The 15833-nt window shown below is 47.6% G+C and overlaps 2 protein-coding genes across 4 annotated transcripts in view; one reads left to right on the top strand and one right to left on the bottom strand.

Moving 5' to 3' along the window:
- The first annotated feature begins 3293 nt into the window (after positions 1-3293).
- APOBEC2 (apolipoprotein B mRNA editing enzyme catalytic subunit 2) lies at positions 3294-11301 on the top strand. Its single transcript, XM_061363008.1, has 3 exons — positions 3294-3688; positions 9583-10130; positions 10664-11301. Exons 1-2 carry the CDS (start codon positions 3561-3563, stop codon positions 10121-10123), a joined length of 669 nt encoding a protein of 222 aa, XP_061218992.1. The 5' UTR covers positions 3294-3560; the 3' UTR covers positions 10124-10130; positions 10664-11301.
- Positions 11302-12537: 1236 nt separating this feature from the next.
- Positions 12538-15833, bottom strand: part of OARD1 (O-acyl-ADP-ribose deacylase 1) — a 116355-nt gene continuing 113059 nt past the window's right edge. The window contains exons 2-7 of one of the 3 annotated variants that reach the window (XM_061363009.1): positions 15731-15811; positions 15464-15531; positions 14807-14951; positions 14146-14204; positions 13699-13811; positions 12538-13154 (exon numbers count right to left, since the gene is read on the bottom strand). In XM_061363009.1, coding sequence (XP_061218993.1) covers positions 13052-13154; positions 13699-13811; positions 14146-14204; positions 14807-14951; positions 15464-15531; positions 15731-15806 — 564 coding nt within the window. In that variant the 5' untranslated portion in view covers positions 15807-15811 and the 3' untranslated portion in view covers positions 12538-13051. Of the gene's footprint in view, positions 13155-13698; positions 13812-14145; positions 14205-14806; positions 14952-15463; positions 15532-15701; positions 15812-15833 lie in introns of those variants that run through there. The other 2 variants (XM_061363010.1, XM_061363011.1) reach the window with 2 other exon arrangements.

The raw sequence follows: 15833 nt of genomic DNA, 5'->3' as shown, positions 1-15833 counted from the left end.
GAACTCTCTGTGAGATGCCTAGTTAAGACAGGGAAAAAACAGTCATCAGATTGGTCTAAAGTCAGTGGAGAAACTATTCTGGACTTGGATGGATGCAGGATCAGCTATAAATGTCCAATATTCCAGCAAAACCAGAAAGACTCTCCCAGAACGGGCTGCTGTCATAGCCTAGTTACCTTTCCTGGCAGCATTGCCATGCAGACACCTCCTCAAATCTTACTGCAGTTGGTGTCTCCAAGGTCCACTCCTGCCCATTCCTTCATGCAGCTATGCTCAGGCATTCTGGCCTCCATGCTCTGACACAGTGAAGCCAGACCTTTCAAAAGAGAGGGAAGGAGAGCCTCCATGCTCCAACACAGTGAAGCCAGACCTTTCAAAAGAGAGGGAAGGAGATGCCAGATGGTGTGGACACATCTGCCATGGATGGAGAACCACAGCCTGGGTTTGTGCCACTGCGATGGAGTCAGCTCAGTGGCTGATCCTGTGGTCACTACTAGGAGGTTTCCCCACATACAACTGCAGAAGAGGGAAGAGCCCGTGCCCACCAGCTGCAGTGTGTGTGGGGCATGGGGAAAGGCCCTGGGGCTCTGCTGGGATGAGACTTTGGCATGGGGCAGTGGATGGGAAGAGGCAATGGGCTGACCCTTACCCCCCCTGCACAAGACCCAGTGTGAGTTGGATCTCCAGTGCTTCTCCTGTGACTGAGCAGTGACTCCATTGTGGAACAAAGCTCATCAGCAACTAAATAAGCCATTAAGTCAGTGGGGAGACGGGCAGGATGGAGGGAAAACTCAATAAACCACTGGCAAGTGCAATGACTGCAGTGAACCCAAGTGCCATCGGGAGGTCCCTCCGTGTCCCAGCACCACCCTGGCACCTCCCAGCTCCTTTTCCCAACCCTATCCCTGGACAAGCCAATGGAAAAAGGTTTCCATCAGTGGTGTCAGTGACCAGGCCCGTGCATGGACGCTCCCATCACTTTGGGGGAACCAGAGTCACTTTGCACCAACCACAACTGATCAAAGCTGCCATCATTCCTATGGCTCAAACACCAAACACCAGATTGACAGCAACTCAGTGGTGTCCTTTTATATCTCTGGCACAGGCAGGGGGGTGGATCATGACTATTTAGTGCACAGCCCTAGATGGAGCCATGGAACAGCTGGGAAAGGGCTGGGCAGAGGGGGAGCCTCAGTGCCACATTCCGGAGATTAGATTAGAGCTCAGCTCTGAGCCCTGCAGAGGGGCCAGGCCAGAGAACACTAAAGGCTGCAAGAAGGATGGGAGCTTAGCCCTCGAGAGCTTCCAAAAATAAAGAGAAGTGGGTCAGAGGGACTGAAGAGGGGCTGGAAGGCTCCTTTGAAGCAGAAGGGTAAGAAGGAAACAAGCTGTCACTCAGTAAGAGAGGATTCCCATCCCCAGAAACAGTGTCTGAAATGTCAGAGGTGAGAGTGACTGGACATGGGAGCTGGAATTCGAGCACAGTTACCATGCAAGAGGAAAATACCACACCTGCCCTCCAGGAAAGTATTTTAAGCTTAAAAATAAATAAAATCCTGTACCATGAAAGATCCATGTTCCATGGATAGGATGTCTTGGGACTTGTCAGATCCGTCATTGCGCTGTTGTCACAATACACTCCATACCGGCTGTGTCAGTCATCAAACAAACAACTTCTCATCACTAGCAATCAGTGTGGGAGCGAGGGGGATGCTCTATCCCAGAGCTGTTATCAATGCAGAGCCACAAACGATGCTGCAGCACAGAGGCTGTTGTTAGCAGGGGGGCTCAAAAGAGCAGCCAGAATGAGTTCTTTATGGTAATACATTATTTGTTATCTATGATAATAAGTTATCCGCCCCATGGCATAAATTTAATTCACTTTGTGATAGTGTAGATCCCTCTAAAGCCTCTTTAGAGCTGATTACATGTATTACAAAGACCAAATTTGGCCTGAACACAGGTATTCGCACCTATTTGATTCCTGTAGAATACAATTTATCCTCCTCAAACTCAGAGCAGGTTTTTCACTAAGTACAGACCGAGCACTCAATCAAACAGAGCTTAATATTTCATATTTACCAAATCTCGAGGATGGTGGGTTCTGAACCCAAGACACTGAGGTTTGATTTCCAATATGCTCTGGCTGAAAAAGGAGGTTTGCACAGCCACACATCTTCCATCGATGCTCACCCCCATGGCACAGCAGGATTAGTCTCTGGGAAAAGCCTGACTCAGGCTTTCGTTAGGCTTGGCTCACATGGGACTTGTACAGACTTCAAATGATTTACGTTTACAGTGAGAAATTGGAAGAATTTCACATAATCCTGAAGGGAAGAACACAGACAGAGCTCCCCCTCCAAACACATAAACCTCTTTTTAGAGCTCCTGTGAAAGCTACATTACTCCTGAGCATCCTTCTGGGTAACCACAGGCTCTTCAAGAAGTCTGCTTGATCCAGTGCCCAGCAACCCAAACATCCCAACCTCATGTCAATAAAATCTTTACAGTCCTCCTTGTTTCCCTGTATGAAAGGCAGGCTCCACACCCATCCCAGTAAGTACCTTACTGCAGGGCGCCCAGCGCTCAGTCCTCAGCACGCTGCTGACACCGGTGCCAGTCCCCTGCTGCACAACCACGCTCCACTCATGGCACCTCCATGCAGGCTCCTGCACAGTCACTGCTTCAACATCTGCATCCCCTGCAGAAGGGAAAAGAAACAAAGAACTGGGCAAGAATTGCTGAGCTCAGCAGTTTTCACCTGCTCACAGCCACGTTACTGCTCCCCATGTGCTGAGCACTTACCAGGGTGAAAACACACGCAGCAAGGGGCAGATGCTCAGCAAGTGCACTTGGAATTGCCCCACACCACAAGTACTGCCCCGCTCTAAGGCTGACTTCAAAATCCAGTCTGACCCCACAACAATGGAGATTTCACCTGCTCAGTTCCTGCTTTCGGTGTCCCTGCGTGGATGAGCAGGGTGGGAGCAAAGGCAGGTCCCACTCCCACAGGCACTCCTGTCGTGAAGCTCCAGGTGGCCCAAGAGGCCAAATCCAGCAAGAACAGTGATTTTTCAGCAAACCAAGCTGGGATTACCTCTTTCCCCTCTTGCCTGAGCCAAAACAGCAGTCCTTCAAGGTCAGCAATGTAATAAACTGGCAAAAGAAGGTAGATGGGAAAGCTGCCAGCTCTGCGTCTTGCCAGGTATCTGTCACACTAATGGATAAACAGACCCTTCTGCTTCCAGGATTTTCCATCCATCACTTAACCCGCCCACAGTGAAGTTGTCACTTAATTTGAAATTAAAAGGGGAGCAAGAGGAATTGTTAAAAAGACCTCGAGAAAGCAGGGGAAGGAGGAGACACCCGAGAGCCTTGGGTCATCCTACCCCATCCAGCCTCCGTTGTTGCTGCTTTGTTCCATATTTAGCTCCCGACAACTGTGCCTAGCACAGGAACTCCCAGCTCTGTTTTTCCCTCCTCCCTCTCCCTTAGAGCTCTCAGAAATCGCTCCTTCTTTTCCCCAGTGCCCATAACTTAATACCCCTCGGCTCAAGAAGATGGCAGAGAAGCAGGAGGAGCCCAGCAACACCCAGAATGGAGAACCTGACAACGCGGAAGAGGGGGAGGAAAAGAAGAAGAAGAAGCTGAGGCGGGAAGACCTGCCACCATTTGAGATTGTGACAGGGTAAGAGGTTGAGATACAAGTATGGGGGCGCGAGAGAGGGACGTGGGGATGTGCAAAGGTCTCTGCCTCAGCTCTTATGCTGGGTCAAAGACGGCATCTTCAGCCAGTGCATTGCTGAATATTCCTAAAGGGATTAAGCGTGGCTTTCATTGTGGTGGGATTTGGTTCAAAGTTTCGTTGAGTTTTCCAAAGGATGGATTCACACCAGGCAGGCAGAGCTGTTTTACACACGCAGGTCTGTTCCTGCACTGCTGACTGCTCCCCTTACACTGCAAGTAGTCCCACTGACTTGCCTGGTGGTACCGGGATGGAAGGCACTGGCCCCTGATGAGTGCTGAATATTGATTTCTTGGTGTGATCAGTGGCTCTTGCCTGAGAGTTTCACTGATGTGGCTTGGGAAAAGCACCCCTGCTATGGGTGATTTGCTTTATGAACCTAAGGGACAGAGTTTTCAAGAGATAAAAGCCCACATTCCCAAGGGCTCCAACTCCACAGCTGAATCCTGACTTTCACAGAAGCCTGACTCACAGAACAGCCCCAAAACCACAGGCAGCTTTCAGGACTGCAAAGCAGCAAGGGGCTGCCTTTGCTCCAGGGAGCCTGGCCTTTGAAAGAGGCAGATCTGAGAGATGTGCCAGGAAGCTGAACTGTCAGATATAACTGACAGCTGCAACCAGAAACAACTCAGTAATCTGCTATCTCTAAGCATTGCAAAATGCTCATTGTAGTAGTAGCAAGATGCCCTGTGTCATTCCTCCCTCTGGTCTTCCTCAGCAGTCACCAAAGGGAGCGCTCCCGGCACGTAAAACCAACTCCTGGTTTCTTCCAGCTGCTTGAATGTAAAAGCTCAGGTCAGATACTAAAATCCCACTTGGAATCCTCCTGCCTGTGACATGGTCACTGGGAAGAAAGACTCCACAGATAAAATTTGGGTGGCAATTGTGAAAGCGACACAGGAGGCAGCACCCGGGTCTGATCCCACACAACCAGGTTACAGCCCTGCACAGGGGTGGAAAAGAAACCCATTTTCTTCTTAAAATGTGTCTGCTCTGGAAAAAATCACTTCCCAAGGTGAGGCTGTTCTCAGCCTTGTCTATCACACACAGTCACAGAGATAATAAAAGTCAGTGCTCCAGCAGACACGTAAGAAAAGCACATCCCTCTGCTAGGAACAGAGCTAAGACACCACAAATCGTTTATATGGCCACTGGAGCAATGACACATGGAGGTGACAACTTCTAGATACTTCTAGACACTTAAGACATGCACTAAAATGAATCTAATTGAGGAACTCTGATTTTTCAGCATTAGAGCACTCACCTTGCAATTAGAAATGCTGAGGAATCAGGTAGTGGCTTCACAGCAGTGGGATGGGAACCAGTGTGCTCATTATGCATGAAAAGTCCTCTCGTAGTGTCAGCCTGCAGTAACATTCTCTGTTGAAATGACTGGTGTGGTGCAGAATTTGACTGGACTTTCCACTCTGGAAAGGCGGCAGCAGAACAGGAGGGATGAGGGCCTGCAGAAAGAACAGCAAGGGGAAAATTCAACCTGTGAGACTTATGCTGGATGTGGTGCCTTTAGTGGAGAGGGAAATGGCAAGAAAAGAAGTTCCACAGTCACATTAGTGCTTCTAAATACCTTGGGATTCCTGTAGGAATCATGACCATGTCTCCTCTGATCATTAGCTCATTACTAACATGCTGGCTGTTAAAGGTGAGAGTGAGGAAGTACAGTAGGAATCCTGAAGGACCTGGGAAGAGGCACAGAAAACTCCAGCAGTTCCTACCCCCTATCATCACAGGTTGGATTTCTCCAATTCTGTGCATATTTTCAGCCACTAAAGCCAGTCAAATAGGAGAAATCACAGAACTGCAAACGTGGAAGCACTGCAGCTCAGTTACACTGCATTTCAGTTCTAGCCCTAGGATTAGGGGCACCTTATGACATGCAGCCAAGTTTCCAAGCTGTTGCTTACAGCTGAGGCTGGCTCACAAGCAAAATACTGGGCACCCAATTACTCTGTTTAAGAATATTAACCCCTGTTTTGTCAACATTTGGCTCAACACAGTCCCAGATAAATATAAGCCCCATCTGTGCACATTGCCTGACATTTAAGTACTCTCATTTATTTACGCTTCCCTCGGGGTGTAAATGAGGCTCCTTCTAGCAGGGATAAACCTTAGTTCCTGTCTCAGCTGATCACTGCAGGCTTCCTATAATCAATGAGCCCAGCATGAATGTGTTTACTTGTGAATAGCTGTCAAGGAGCAAGCAAGAAGACACCGGTTTATCAGCTCAAGTAACTTCAGACCTGGAGAGGGGAATGGCAAGAAAACTTCACTGATTGCAAGAAAAAAAACCCACAAAAGCAGAAAAGCAAATAGCCCAGGCACTGAAATGTCTGATATTTGTGTATTTTAACAGGTTGTGAGGTCAAATTCAAGACAATATTTATGTTCATCACTTATAGTAGTACAGCTTCCAGTGTAAGAAAATATGAGAAAGGAACTCACCTCCTGGGTATACTTTGTTAGCATTACCTTTCCTTAATGCTAGAACAAAACACATAATGGATAAAATTGAGATAACTTTAATGTTTGTGCACCACCTATCATTCAAAGATGGGAAAAGAGGCTGGCCAAGCATCAAGCATTACTAAGAAACCATCATTTCAAAGCTAGACTTGAGTTTCCAAAGAAGTGGGCTTGGTTGTAGTGGCTGACACAGCTATTTCAGGGATGTATATTGATGCTCAACTGTTCCGAGTTTTAATCTACCCAAACAACATAATCACGATACTTCACTTTGTAAAAGTCATGCCAACCCCAGGGTGAGGTTACACAGCACTGCGGTATGTGCACAGCCCTGGGGTACATGTGGTTTGCTCTTGCCTGTTCTTTCACTGCTGAAACACTCGCCGCAGGGCTGTCCAGTTTAGGAGTAGCACCACCTTGTCTGAACCCTGGCTGCTGGGAAGGGTCACACAGCAGGGACTCAGCTGAGCCTGGCCAGGATGGATGCTTGCAATTCACTGTCCTGAGGTGTCCTCCCTGCTCTGGTTTAGATGGGATTAAGCAGGTTCTCACTGACCAGCACACCCAGCTCCCTGCTTGCCTGGGTGTCCTGATCAGCAAATTTTCCAAGCTCTCAGCCAGCTACTTGGAAAATGCCCTTAGCTTTGTTTATATTCTTTACTGGAAAGTTATTAATGAAGCTGACACGTATCCCATGTTGCTAGGAGGATGGATTTAGGTGGATATCCCAGATAATCTTAGGCAGACACTGAGACGGTGAGTGATAAAACCCATGTAGAAGGAATGACTAAATGCACTGCTGAGTGAACACATCCTGGAACAGATCTGGAACAGGTCACTGCTCTTCAAACAGCACATCAAAACATCCACACTCAGCCTCATCACTGACGTAACAGCTTTGCAGTCAAGAGTTAAATCTGGAATGAGCTTCCATGTGACTGCTGGGCTGCATTTAAATACATGAGCTTATTCTAAAACAACTTATTGTAGCCTGACAAACTTAGCTCTGAAACAAGGCAGTGGGTGGCCTACATCAGGCCCAACATAGCTGGACGTCAAAGAAAACATTGATTAAATAACCATTAACCAAAGAACCACTCATTAGCTAGAATACAAAGCAGGAAAAGTGCTTTGCTTGGAAGCATGTGAATTGTTTTGTCCCAAAGAACAAGAGAAAGTTGTTCAGGACATAAGAGGCACTTGGCTAAATTAGAGTCTGGTAATGCTCTTTGGTTTAAGTCTTGCAATTCATTTTAAAGAAAATGAGACTCACTGTAACAGGCAACTTTAAGCCATCCAATGTAAGAGAACAGGTCAAAATGCAAAGAAAAGGAAGTTGGAAGTTCCTCTGGGTAGTTTAGAAACTGTGCAAGCCAGCGCAGGCTTCCCTTATCTAAGCTCGTGCAGACTCTGAATGCAAACCAGAGAACCACAGGCCTAATCATACCCAAAGAGCACGATTTATTTGCTCATTAATCAAAATAATAGTCTGTACCCACACTAGTGCTTTGCATCCCTCATTAATACACTGCCAGCTAAACCAGAAATAGTGTGGAAGGCTCCCAAACAAGCTGCTCTATTGTTTAAATCCCGTCTCGTGCAGATCTCATCTAAGTAGAATTGAACAGTGTGAGGTTTAATTACAGGGTTTAATCAGCAGCTGAAAGCCTGCTCCTAGTAAGATTTCTCAAGGCAAACTTGTGCTCTGAGCTTCCAGTCACGAATCAGTGATATGTGAAAAGAATTCCAGCGGCCCCGTGGATATTCCCAGTGTAGATGCGATTCTGTGACCAAATTGTTTTGACTCGTACATCGTGTTGCATTTGGAAGACCAACGATCCTCCTTCCAGTCACTTCCACCGTCTCTGGAGACACCTTGGGAGATGCTGCATCACAAATTGCTCCTTCCTCTCAGCAGGACGATGCTTTGGCACCGACTCCTGCAGCCTCACTGCTCTCCCAATTAAAAACTCCCAGAGTCTGAAGATCTGTGCTGACCTTTGCTCAGTGCACCCCCCGGAGAGGGCTGACATTATAATCCCACTCTAGATGAGACATGAATGAATAAAACACTGTTTTACAAAGACCCGTTATTGCCTCACTGGGAATATCAAGGTTACAGGTCCACCTAAAGCTCAGATGAGAGGAATACAACATGCCAGAAGATTACTGGTGTATAATAAATGAAGTGTTGTGTTACTCCTTTTCATTATTTCACTTTAGCTACCCTGTGCAGTCTTCACTCCCACCTCCTGTGGCATTTAGCAGGTCACAAGGCATGTTGTGAGCACAGTCTTTTTCATCTTTCCACCTAACACCCTCAGGTACTAGTCCTCGTACCAATTACATGCTACAGCAGGTGATTGAAAAGCCTGGTACTCCCCAAACAATGAACAGGGACTATGAGACAATGCAGCTTTCTTTTTTTGTCTCTTCAGCCACCAATGCACCAAGGCTATATGCAGTATTTAAGGGACTAAACTTAACTTCCTTAAGTAACAACTACCTTGTTTGGGCGAAAGGGTTCTGCAAACACATTACTCACTGCCATGAATCACTTTGGATTCTGCCTCTTTAGAAACCTGGAATGGAAGAGGAGGTGCACAAAAAATACCTGAAGTTTATCAGCAGCATCCATGAGACAGCTCTCAAACTGCAGTGAAAAACACTTTCACAGAAAAGTTAGACTTGATCTCAGGTATTTTATTAAACCAACGTCACAACATAATCCTACTGAACATCAGTATTCAGCTGGTACTGAAGGAGTAGAACTAGAACACAGAAAAGCTGTAACTAGTCAGTCATACTTGCCTCTACTCAGAGGAAATCCAGCCTGCAAAACCACTGGGGGGTAGAACATTAACCAGCAATGCAAGAGCCATCATCCTAGCAGTGTAGCTCAACAGATCCCACAGGTTAACACTGCAACAGAACTATGTTAATGGCCCAGAAAACAGGCTCAGTCTACAGGTACATTAAGACTGGGAAAATGCCAAATCCCGTCCCTCCTTAGCAACAGTAAATACCAGAGTCTCAGAAATACATTTTAGAAGCAGGCTCTTCTTCAAACATCTCAATACCAGATATTCCCAATACAAGTCTGTTAAAATTAAGTGAAAAAATACTAGGTAGAGAGCACAGGCCTCAAAGCCTCATCACACCACAAATTAGCTGAGTATCACAGGATCTTAGATGTTCTTTGATTCTCCTATTAAAAGGCCTCTCCTTTTAATGCACAGAGAAATACAGCCACCATAGATGCAGCAACTTGTCCGAGATCACCCACAGGAACTAAGCCAATGCTGTAACCCTTTCCTGTCTGCCTCTGAGGTGCTTCTCTCCTCTCCACTCTCTAGGGAGCGCCTCCCAGCCATATTCTTCAAGTTCCAGTTCAGGAACGTGGAATACAGCTCCGGCAGGAACAAAACCTTCCTGTGCTACGTTGTGGAGACCCAAGGCAAAGAGTCGGTGACTTCCCGGGGTTACCTGGAGGACGAGCACGCGGCTGCCCATGCGGAAATGGCTTTCTTCAACACCATCCTCCCCAAGTGCGACTCCAGCCTCCGCTACAACATCACCTGGTACGTGTCCTCCAGCCCCTGCGTGACCTGCGCCGAGCGGATCATCGACACCCTGAAGAAGAACAAGAACCTGCGCCTGACCATCATGGTAGGGCGCCTCTTCATGTGGGAAGAGCCAGAAATGCAGGCGGCCCTGAAAAACATGAAGTCAGCCGGCTGCAAGCTGAGGATTATGAAGCCGCAAGACTTTGAGTATGTGTGGCAGAACTTTGTGGAACAGGAGGAAGGAGAGGAGGCGAAGGATTTCGTGCCATGGGAGGACATTCAAGAGAACTTCAATTATTACGAGGAAAAGCTGGCTGAGATTTTGCACTGAAGCTCACGTGAGTGAGGGGTTCTCCTGGGTCACCTCTCTCCTTGTATCAGCATTACAGGCTCCTTTGTTTCCCAGGTACAAGGTGTCATCCAGAGCCCCACTTCAATTACTGTTACTCTCACACGTGCTGGGCTGGATTTGCCTCTACCCAAGCACTGAAAATGATCTCAGGCAGTAACTTACCCCTTCCAGTGTAGTAAGACCACAGTGGGCTCCTCCACAGCAGACACGAGGGATTTAGAGCTTTCTCTTTTTAACACCTCCAGGAGTAAAGAATCCACATGTGCTGGGATCACTAGGTGCAACAAGAACACCTCATTATTCCCCACATGAGTATATCCAAAAGACTTGTGGGAATAGGGAGGGGGTGTGGAGAAAAGGGGATTTTACCCACCCCTAAAGCCTAGCTCTCCAGGGGGAAAAAACAACAGCTAAAGGAAATCACAAGTCACCACTGCAGGATTCCCTTTTGGAACTAAGAAGTCACCTGAAACATGAAAGCATTTAAAGCTTCTAACATGTCTTTCTGTCCTTCCCCAGGACCAGTCCAGAAAAGCTCTATAAAGAGAGATGCAACAGACTTGGAAACCTGGGACACTCCTGCTTCCCAAAGCTTTGATTCCAGCAGGATGGAACACCAACCTGTGGAAGACCAGGCCCTGAGGGACTGCAAATACACATACACCACAAACCTTTGGTGTCTGGCATTTTTCTGGGTTTATTTTGGCCCCATTTCCCCCTCCCAACCCCAAAACAACCCATGCTGCCTCTGCTGATAGGAAACGAGGCAGCACCATAGTGTGTGGATAAAGCCTTGGATGCAGTGGAGAGCAGTGGGTCTACAGAAGAGACTAGAGGCCTCATACTGGGACTACTTTATGAGAAAAGGTCTTAGAGCAAAGCTGCCAATTAGATCAATGCATTTAGAAAGTACAACCTTCATAAATGTTAAAGAGATTCAACAGGGGAAAAAAAAGGGTTTTCTTCCTCTGTCCTCCTCCACAGTCAGAGCTGTGATTTAAATTAGGGCTAACAGGTCTATTTTAAAGTGATGATAAAGCCCTAAGTACTCAACTGCAAATACATCAAATACCTTCTCCCCTTGTTCAATGATGTGTGAGCAATATGAAACTGGGAAAAGCAAAGTGAAATAAAACTAGAAGTCACTGCAAAAGCTATAGCCCTGTTTGTTCCTTCTTCTCTGGTGGCGAGAGGTCCTAAATCTGACCTGACAAGCCAGCTCATCCTGGGACAGCCACAGATGAAACATTTCACAGCTGAAGTGCCTCATAATGAGAAGGGAAAATTACTGCATGCCAAAACACATGCAAGAATGCATACAAGCGCAGGAGACTGAGAATACAGGCAGTCACTTCTCATACCAGCCAAAGCACAGACCACACAAGGGTCACAGGGATGCTCATCAGCTCAGATACCCAGGCAGGGTTTGTCCTCATCTGGACTTGCTCTTCCTGCACTGTCATATGCTGGAGCAGTGCTCCTCACACACACTTCCTGCTGCAGACCACCCCCCTCTCTCTTACCTCAAGTCAACTGCACTGAACTCAGGCATAAGTTTTCCAGGTGGGAAACCCAAGCGGCATTGGGAACACCTTTGTGGAGCCCCTGGGGACTTCATCTCTTTGCCACTAGAAACCAAACGTAAATGAGCAGAAGGACTGAATCTATGAGCAGTGATGTCCACTCTTCATCAGCTCAATACCCCCGAGTTCCTATTTGTCTTACTGAGTTTTCCAGTTGTGTATTTAGCTACTGCAATTATCCACTAAAACCAAGATTAGAAAGGATGGCCAACACACGCAGATGGGATTCATAGATCTGTACCAGCAAAGAAACACACAATACTGATGAATCACAACGTCACGGACAGAGAACACTCCACACATTCAATACACACTGAAACCCAACTAGGAACCCTCTGTTATGTTACAAGCTTCTTCTGTCCCATCTTTTAGGTTTATACAACACATCTGGCATTTTTCTTGGCATTCAGGAGGAAGGAAGTCAAAATGATTTGTTATTATGGGAGGCTAAGAAAATACAGACACAAAGGAGATACAGAGTGACAGTTCTTCAGTACAGGAACCAAGCTCCTTAAGATCAGTAGTTACCAGTGAGCTGCTTTGCTTTTGCTACTGGGAACATCAAACACCAACCTGCACGTAACAGCTTAACTACAAATGCAGTAACATAGGAATATAAAAAGAAAACCTTAAAACTCTACACTATGGCTTTTCAGAGCATATCAGGCATTCACATGTGTGGGTTCTCAGATAACAGCAACCATAGGATACAACACACCCGTAAAGTGCTTTCACCCATCTCTAGTGCTCCCCTTCAAACCCAGCCTTCCTCCAGAACACAGCCACAACACACACACACACACAGAGAAATGGCTGATGGGACACCAGAGTACTGCACAGCTCTTTATTTCATATTGACAGCATGATTCTCAGCAAGTACAATCTCCTAACAAAAACAACCGTATTTTTGGCCAGAAGGTAAATATTAGATTGCTAATCCCATAATGAACAGAGTAAATCAACCGTATCCCACATGTGGACACTGCAGAACTGGGAAAAACAAGTGACAGGGCTCCACAGCTCTCAATACCAACAAACACCCAAGTGACAGCCAGCTCCAGTTTCACCCTGCACAGGAGCTCACAGCCCTAGAACAGCGGGGCTCTATGGAGGCCCAGTGACACCTGGTGGCTTCCAGAAACAGAGCCAGAGGGTTACAGCCCCACCATTGCTTTCTTCACAGGCTGCCCAGCCCCACATCAGAAACTTGCTTGTGTCACTGACACTACCAGAGCAAGTACTCTCCAAGGATGTGCTCAACGTGCAGTTTTTCCCCTTGTCAGCTACCAGGTTCCCACTCCTCAAAGCTCAAAAGCACTGCTGCTCACAGAGTGTAAACTGTGATCTTGATATCAGTGCCTTCAAACACCTCCTCAAGTATTGCTGAAACTTTATTCCAATCCAGGCCATCAAGTCCACATCCAATCCTGGAAAATGAGACACGAAATCAGCTGTTAACAGCCCCTTTTGGAGCATGCTGTGAACAACCAGCCCTTCGAGCAGCTACAGTTTTGTATGGCACTAACCCAGCTCATCAAAAATCACAGAATCCCAGTCTGGTTTTGTTTGGAAGAGACCTTAAAGCTCATTCAGTTCCAAACCCTGCCACAGGCAGGGACACCCACTAGAGCAGGTTGCTCCAAGCTCCATTCAACCTGGCTTTGAACACTGCCAGGGATGGGGCAGCCACAGCTTCCCTGGGCACCCTGTGCCAGAGCCCCCTTGGCCTCATAATGAAGACTTCCTTCCTAATATCTAAACTAAATCAACATATTGCACTTAAAGTAAGGAAGCAACCAAGCCTGTATGCTTTGCTATCTTTTAAATACATTGTGAAGTGCAAGTTTCATTTGCACAAGTGACCAGAAGAGAAGTGGATTCCTGAACTCATATTTCACAGCAGAAGATCATCTCTCAGACATCCTTTTACACAAAAAGCACTGAAGTATTTAGAGTAACCCCACTTCCTACCTAGGCATGGAGATGTCAGTGACTCCGTTGTTCAGAGAGTGAGCTTTCATGGCCTCTAAACTCTTCCGCATGCTATCATATGTTGGTTTGTGAGAAGCTTTCTTCTTTGTAATCTAAGCACAAAAGTAAAAAGTCAGCTGTGCCTTTGCCATGACCACTGCAAACTGCTTTTTTATAATATCATATCCCACTACATTCCAAAGGTCCATCCCCAGAAAGAGACTTGGAAAACCCCTTGTTTCACAGCTTAAAACAGTGTTAATTTAGCAGCTAATTCTGTCCATTTAAAGCTTAACTACACATACAAATGATTCCTCTCCATTAGCACACCTCACTCCTCTCATTTAGGGGAGCAAAGTCAAAACCTCCCCTTGACTACTAAAGCCCTTATAATCGTATCAACTATAGTTTAGCTAGGCAATTACCCAAGTAACGTCACACTCTCACCAGGTAGTAAATGTATCGGTCGTCTCTCTGGAGCACTGCCACCTCCCCAGTCTTCTTTTCTGAAGTGAAACAATTAAGAACTTGTTTTAAATCACTCCTATTCCACTGGGGAATTCCCCAGCACCCCACATAGCTTGGAACGCCCTTAGACAGCTCAGGATCCCCCTCAAGCCTTCTCTTCTCCAAACTGAACCCCCTAAGCCCCTCAACCATTTTGCATCACACTTGTGCTCCAAGCCCTGCACCAGCTCCGCTGCCCTTCTCTAGCCCTGCTCCAGCACCTCAATGTCTCTCTTGCAGCGAGGGGCCCAGAACTGGATTCAAGGTGCAGCCTCACCAGTGCCCAGTGCAGGGGGACAATCCCTGCCCTGGCCCTGCTGCCACACTAATGCTGTTACAGGCCAAGATGCTGGGGGCTTCTTGGCTGCCTGGGCACAAGCTGCTCGTGTTCAGCTCCATCAATCAACAGCCCCAGCTCCTTTCCCATGAGCAGCTTTCCAGCCACTCTGCCCCAAGCTCTCAGTGATATGCTTTACTGGTGGTCTTGGCAGTCCTGGGGTAATGGTTGGAAGAGATGATTTTAAAAGTCTTTTCCAGCCTAGCTGATCCTATGTTTCCAAACCAAGTGTTTCCCCTTCAGCTCCTGCATGCCCACACTCACGTTGAGCCAACAGCTCCTGCACACCTCCAAACTTCTCCTTGAAGAGCCGGGCTATGCCAGCACCCATGCGGCAATCCTCGCTGATGCAGTGTGCCAGAGCATCTTGCGGGGGGCATGTGAACAGGTCCCCCTTCACGCACTTCAGCTGGAAAATACCACAAACACAAGGGCAAATAAAAGCAAGCCCAGAGCACAGATGCCACTCACAGGATTCTCAGAAATGGGGAATCTGGCCAGCATGGCCAGTGAAGAGTGTAAGGCCTTGAGCTTTCAGGTGCAGCCCACAAGTAAAGGACTCAGCATCAATGAGAAGCCCAGTGTACAGGGAACTACCTTTTTACAGGACCAACATGCCAGCTCAGAAGTTAATGTTACTAAATCAATGCTTAAAAAGGAAAACCACATACTATGGAGCACAACTGCATTAGTGCACAGCTTCAGCTCACCACCAGTGTGCCAGTGCTGCATACCCCCATACAGTTCAGCACCCCTCTGCTGTTGCAGAGCATGTGCACCACTGACACAAGCATGAGGAACTGAGCACCATCAGCCACCAGCCGCTTTCCTCCAGCACACTGCAAGCAGCTCCCACGCTATCAGCCTCTTCACACAGACACCTATCACAGCAGTAGCCCACACAACCCATTTCCTACGCACTCTCTCCTCCTGATCCTTGGAGAAGTGGGTGGCCATGGTAACGTGGGCTATGGTGAAGGCTCCTGCGGCTGGAAAGATGACAGAGAGAAAAAGAAAGTTATTAGGAAGCCCACACACAAACGGGTGCAAGGCCAGGCCTACTGCATCTATGGGGACAACCATGACACCCCTTGGGAACAGCACCCCCGCAGAGGCACCACAAGGGGCCCCCCTCAGCCCTCCATCAGAGCACCCCTACCCTTGAGGCCACCCCTCAGCAGCCCGCACCCGCGGGAGCGCCGTGCAGAGGGCTCGGCGTGGCCGCAGCCCGCGCCGCCAAGGCCCGTCCCAGCGCGGCCCACATCGGCCTCCGCCGCTCCGCTACCGCCGT

The sequence above is a fragment of the Neopsephotus bourkii genome, unplaced genomic scaffold (genome assembly GCF_033783945.1).
Source record: "Neopsephotus bourkii isolate Nb327-2 ecotype Australia unplaced genomic scaffold, CSIRO-AGI_Nbou_v1 NB_1139, whole genome shotgun sequence".
In the NCBI taxonomy this organism is placed as follows: Eukaryota; Metazoa; Chordata; class Aves; order Psittaciformes; family Psittacidae; genus Neopsephotus; species Neopsephotus bourkii.
Note: the sequence above shows the minus strand (reverse complement) of the source record. Positions and strands in the feature narration are given on the sequence as shown.